We start from the raw sequence: 6,000 nt of genomic DNA, 5'->3' as shown, positions 1-6,000 counted from the left end.
TGCTGGGGCAAAACATTGCCGGGGAAGGTCGTGTAACTCGCTCTGCCGGACAAACGCTGGAACCCCACGCAGGGCTCCGCGATCTGGCTCCGCAGAGCGGAAAAGTGCGTTTCCACTCAAGGATCCGAAGCAACGCTGCCGAGCGATGGCATTTACGGCTGGGCACGAAAAGTCTGAGCCCTCTTACTTTCCCCTCCCCGGCCGTCGGTGGAGGTTGGGGTGCGGTAACTCCAAGTTGGGGAGCCCGCACAACGCGACCCAGAGTGTGCGCAGGGAGTTAAGCGAGGCCCGGGTCACCGGTCCCCGCCGCCACCGGGACGCAGGCCCAAGCCACGCACCTGCGCCCCGCGCCCCGCCGCGCCGCTTCCTGCCCCGCGCGTGCCGCGCTCACGTGACCGGGCCTGGGCGGAGCCGGGGCGGGCGGGGATCACCTGAACAAGGGAGTCATGTGAGCGGGGCGGGGGAGGGGGCGGTGCCGGGCGCGGTCACGTGACGCGGTTCCGGGGCCGCCGCCGCCGCCGCCGAGCCCAGCCGAGCCGAGCCGTGCGCCCCTCGGGCTCCCGCTCCGCTCCCGCTCGTCTCGCGCCTCTCTCCGTCTCCACCTCAGTCTCCGCCCTGGCGGCGCGACCATGTCCCGGGCGCGGCCCCCGGCAGCCGCGCGCCGCTAGCCCCGCGCTCGCCGCGCAGCCAGGGCCGGGCGCGATGGGGGCCGCCGCCGGCCGGAGCGCCCACCTGGGGCCCGCGCCCGCCGGCTGCCCGCTGCTCTCCCTGCTCCTGCTGCAGCTGCTGCTGCTGCTCGTCTTGGCCCCGGGAGCCGCGCGGGCCCAGGGCGCCGAGTTCCCCGAGCTGTGCAGGTGGGTGGCCCGCCCGGGCGCAGGCTTCGCTCGAGGTGCCCGGGGCGCGCAGCGGGGCTGGTGTGTGTGTGGGGGGGGGAGGGCTGGGGCGCTCTGCGGACGGGCTGGGCTCCCCGAGTCTCCTTTAGCCCGGGTTTGGGTTCCCTCGTCCCCGAGGGAAAGTTGCCCGCATAGTGGCGAAGGATGAGAGACCGAGGGGTCGCGCGGGCGGGGGGCGCAGGGTACTCGCCGTCCTGGCACTGGCCCAGGGTGGGGGGGGGGGGCCGCTGTCTCGCCACTTGTGGCTGTCACTAAGTCCGGGCGGCTTTGTGTGCGAGCAGCCGGCCGCCCCGACTCAACCGGGTGACACGCTGCGGGCGCCCTCCGCCCAGCGCCTGCCCTCTCACAGCGGTGCGCCTGCGAAAGTTGGAGGACGCAGGAACTACAGCTTTGCTTTGTTCCCGCTGCACGTTTTTCTCAAAGTTCCACCAGCGGGACTTTGGAGAGGCCCCTTAGTGTGGAAGGACACCCACACGAATGGCCTTACTGGGATGGGAGGGGTTGGTTTCATTTGCTGATTGATTTCCTGCTTGTAGGTTTTCCATGTTCTCTTTAAAGTAGCTTTTCTGCAGAAGGTGGCTTTTTTTTTTTTTTTTTTTGATCGAGGGAATGGAGGGTGGTCATCCTGTATTGGCTTTCAAGACTTTACCCTTCACTTCTCCGAGCCTAACTTCCTGTCTAGTTGCTCACATGATGTCATTGTCTCTAGGGTGGATTATTCTAGTGGAGTCTTTTGCTCTGGGAATCATGATTGTATAATCACTAGACCCGTCGAGGGCTGTTAGTGCCCTGTGCTGGTTAGGACAGGAGTCCTGGGGGTGGGGAGCTGCCCCTTAGGAGGATTTTCTGACCAACCTTTTCTGAGCTGTTTAGGATGACAGAAAATCCAGCTTTTATTGATTTTTTAAACTTTGGTAAAAAGGATGAAGAGCTCAGAAAGACCAGCAAACAGTGGAAGAGCTCCCAGTGGCACTAGGAGTTTCCTTCTCAGAATGAGTTGAACCTGCTTTGAACTGAACTTTGAGTTTGTGGTGTGGTTTATGGGATTCTGGTTTTTCCCCTATGTCAGAGATGGTCTCATTCGTACCTCTGAGGTTAGAGCTTGTTCTAAGGAGAGTGAGGCTGAGCTCACAACAGGAATTCTGTGCAAGGGCCATGTTCTTTATTTCTCTTCCCTTTTTTTTTTTTTGTGGGAGGGGGGTACAGTCGGATGGAGGGTTCAGTGCACATTCATTTTTAGGCAGGCTGCCTCCTCACATACATATTACACCGTAATGAGCATGGTGCATGGTACACACAAAAGGGGGGCAGCTTCTGCAAGGTCAGGCTACAGCTTGCGTTTAAAGAAGGTTTTGGAATAATGGCTGCTGTGAGCAGCCCTCTCCATAGGAAATTAACTCAGCTGGGCTAGTGGTATTGAAGTCTTGGACTTGTTAGCAAATTGGGATTTATCTTATTAAGAGCTAAGGTTAAAGTTGGCTTCAAGTGCAGACCCATACATAGTGGCTGAGGCAAGGGGCCCTTAGTTTCGCATTACGTTAGTCCTCACAGCCTCATCTGCGAGTGGAACATGGCCTCTGGGTCCAGTAGGCAATGGCCTTTGTATCTTTAACTTAGCAAATGCTAGAGAGTGCTCTTGGGTGATGTGCGCTGTTAGTGTGATAAATGTGTCCTCTGCAGTCTCAGAATGCCTTTAAAGTTGGCGTGTTTACTTTTTCTGCCAGAGTTCTGTAGGACAGCAAATCTCCCAGTTAATTCAGGGGTGTGCTTGCACACATTTCTTTTCCCTGTTACTGCTCTGTGGTTTTGCGTTGAGACTTCTCCAGAGCCCTGCATAATCTCAGCTTTAAACTCCATATTCTGCCAAATGAAAACGTTCCTATTTGTTCCTGTTTTAAATGAATATCTTGGCTTAAATGCTTGTTACAACTTTTGGGGGTGTGTGTGTGTGTGTGTGTAAAAAATCTGTGTATTTTTATGAGGTAACACTGGCTAAAAGTTCCTTGACTCTAGCATATATATGAAGAGTACGAATGGGAGCTGATAATTTGTTTTTAATGTCTTTATTTTTGAGAGGGAGAGTGCTAGCAGGGGAGGGGCAGAGAGAGGACAGAGGATCTGAAGCGGGCTCTGTGCTGGCAGCAGAGAGCCCAACGCGGGGCTCCAATCCACAGGCTTTGAGATCATGACCTGAGCTGAAGTCGGACGCTTAACCGACTGAGCCACCCGGGTGCCCCAGAGCTGATGATTTTTTTAATCCAGTATGAAAAGTTCTGCTAAGTATCGCCAAAGCAGAGTGTGTTCAGCTGCCTTTTTATTCCATCTCTGGGTGTCCATTGGCTGAAATGTGAATAACCCACCCAGATCTCCAGTAGGGAGTATGAAAACTAGACCGCTCCAAGTATTACTCTTTGCGTAGCTTGGTCAAGTGATAGCAGACCCTAGGTAGACGTCCCCAGTAGACTCAAGGATTACATTCCAAGTATTTGTAAATTGCTTGTTCGCAACACAGAACACAGTTTTCCATTGGAAATTGTCTTGTTCGCGGTGGCTTGGTGCCTAGGGCAGTCCCCAGACACCCGCCATCCATGCCACAGGTGGGGAGTGCCCAGACACTGTACAGCTTTAACTAGAGCCCTGCAGTAAATTCTCATCATCTCGAAATAATAGAGTTGGATCCTGGGAAGCAACTTCTGTGAAGCCCAGCTCTCTAGAACCAGAGAAGGCACTTTTCATCTGCAGTCCCTTAGAACCAACACGAGGGAGGTCGAGTCTGCTTCAGGGCTGCCTGCAGGTCACCTGGTGAGGCCCCCGGGGTGAGGGCAGAGCTTGGGGCCAGCCGCGGCCCTGCTCTCTCCTGGGGTAAGGCGGTGGCAGGGGTCCCGTCCCTGGTGCAGTTAGTTACCGGGAGGGATGCCGGCAACACAGAGAGCTATTTCAGCAGGATCTTTAACTGCATCTGTGCACCTGGGGGACAGAACTGGTCTCTGTGAGTTGTGCACTGGAAAGCAGGGACAAAAAAGGCGATGTTCCCGAAGTGTGTCTGGCTCTACGCAGTGCTCAATGTGCTTCTCGTTAGAGCAAGTCAGTCGTGTGTTTTCTAAGACTCGAGAGCATTGCCGTGCCGGGTGAGTCCTGTGCTGTGGAAGAAGTTGGTGATTTTTAGTCACTCAGCTGTTTTTTTGGGAGGCAGTGTGCTAGCAGAAAGAAGGCATTTCCCGAGGCCGGTGTGAGTGGCTGTGGGTCTGGCCATGTACAAAGGTCCTGAGGAAGGAGGAGTGTTAATGCCGGTGAGGAATGTTTGGAGGTCAGTAGGGCTGGAACAGTGAGAACAAGGGGGGGTAGGGCAGAAGCCAGGCCTTGCAGAGTCGCCAGAAGTCACCCATAGTGACCAAAATGCTCTCTGCTCGTCAGTAGCTTTACTCATCGCTGTGGGATTTACACTTTGTAAAATGCCGTCTTGCATCGTAGGTAGTAGGTGAGTTTCCTGTTTGTTTAGGTGTTAACATCCTTAGTAAGTGAGGTCTTAATAGTTTGTACTAGTTATAAAATAATGCATTGGGTTGCATGATTTAAGTAAAATACTTTATAATTTATTCAGAACAAGCTTCCTCCCAGTTGTTTGGGTACAAATGCTGGAAAGTTTTTATTATATCAAGAACAAGAGAATAACGAGGCCAGCCGGGAGTTGGGGTTGGTTTAGTTGCTGTCTCTAAGGAGATTTTTTTTTTCCTGCGATTTTTCTGAAGGAACAATGCTTATATGCTTAATTTGGGCCACATGTTAAACCTGGACCACATGCATTTGTGTGTGTACATTTCTTGCAACAATAAGTGTGGGGAGAAGCCCAAGATGGTTAAATTATGGGTACATTAGACCTCATGCATTGATTCTTAGAGCAGCGTCCTGACAGATCCCCAGGAAATGAATTCCTGATTGGATTTCCCACCTTTTATCAGTGTTTCATAGAAAAGTTTTAAAAGGTGGGGCTGAGAAAAATGATTCAGATGTTCTCATCTGTATTTTGATCTTGGCGTGTAAAACTGTATTGAGCTGGGCAGATGATTCAGTAGGGTATCAGAACTGGGACTTTGCGGCAGAAAGTACCTCATTACTTTGCTGGTTACTTCTTTTTTTGTTTTCTTCCTTTTTGCTGTCCGAGCCACAGAGGTCTATCTCTTGGTAATGCCCCCACTGGCCAGTGATGGTGTATGCGAAGGTGGAATACCTGTGGCCCCTTTGTGCCTTCCTCATAGCTGACTCATGACCAGTGAGGGACAGAGGCCTGGACTTATGCTGATTGTGTCTCCTCATGTTTGATCCTTGCAAGGTGACGCAGGATTCAGTTATCTTCCAGTAATTTCTTAAGCAGAGGGAAAATTAGGAGGAGCCAGAGCCGGAATGGAGGCACCACAAATGGCGCGGCGCATTGGAATCCTAGAAGTTTGTGCTGGCCGCGACTGCTCTCCCTAGGGAGGCAGCAACCATGCACACCCTTCTCTCCTTATTCTTGTTAATTTTAAATAGTGTAATCTTAGTTTTGATTTTTCTCTTTGGTTTAGGAAAAAATCTAGGTGTTAACCAGTTTTTGGCTAGTATGAATACAGCTGTTGAGTATTTGCAAACGAGTCCGTGTGGACTTGTGCATTCATTTTTCTCTTGAGTAGATACACAGGCGTGGAATTGTTCAACGTATGGTGTTTCACTCTGAGAGCTGTCAAGCTGTATTCAGAAGTGAGTGTCCATTTTGCATTCCCACAAGCCACGTGTGAGAGTTCCAGTTCAGTGTCCTGGTCAACACTTGATCTTACCAGTTTTAGTTTTAGTCATTCTAGTGGGTTTGCAGTGTATCTCAGTGTGGTTTTAATTTCCGTGTCCCCGATTCATGGTGTCGGATATCTTTCCTCGTATTTATTGGAATGTCTAATGATGTTGAACATCTTCCATGTGTTTATTGACCATTTGGACGGTCTTCAGCAATGTCTCTTTATTAAAACCAGTCTTTTGTCACCACCCTCCCCCCTGACAAAGTTTTGTGTGTGTGGGTGGGTGGGGGGGCAGTGGTCATCTTAATGAGTTTTAAGAGCTCTTTATGTATTCTGAGTAC

At 52.0% G+C, this 6,000-nt stretch overlaps 1 protein-coding gene across 1 annotated transcript in view; it reads left to right on the top strand.

Moving 5' to 3' along the window:
* The first annotated feature begins 702 nt into the window (after window positions 1-702).
* Window positions 703-6,000, top strand: part of IGF2R (insulin like growth factor 2 receptor) — a 103,462-nt gene continuing 98,164 nt past the window's right edge. The window contains exon 1 of the mRNA XM_047102862.1: window positions 703-854. Within this exon, the coding sequence (XP_046958818.1) occupies window positions 703-854 (152 nt within the window). The remainder of the gene's footprint in view (window positions 855-6,000) is intronic.

The sequence above is a fragment of the Lynx rufus genome, unplaced genomic scaffold (genome assembly GCF_022079265.1).
Source record: "Lynx rufus isolate CCGP_SWC_20201006 ecotype Redwood Valley unplaced genomic scaffold, mLynRuf1.p SCAF_6, whole genome shotgun sequence".
NCBI lineage: Eukaryota > Metazoa > Chordata > Mammalia > Carnivora > Felidae > Lynx > Lynx rufus.
Note: the sequence above shows the minus strand (reverse complement) of the source record. Positions and strands in the feature narration are given on the sequence as shown.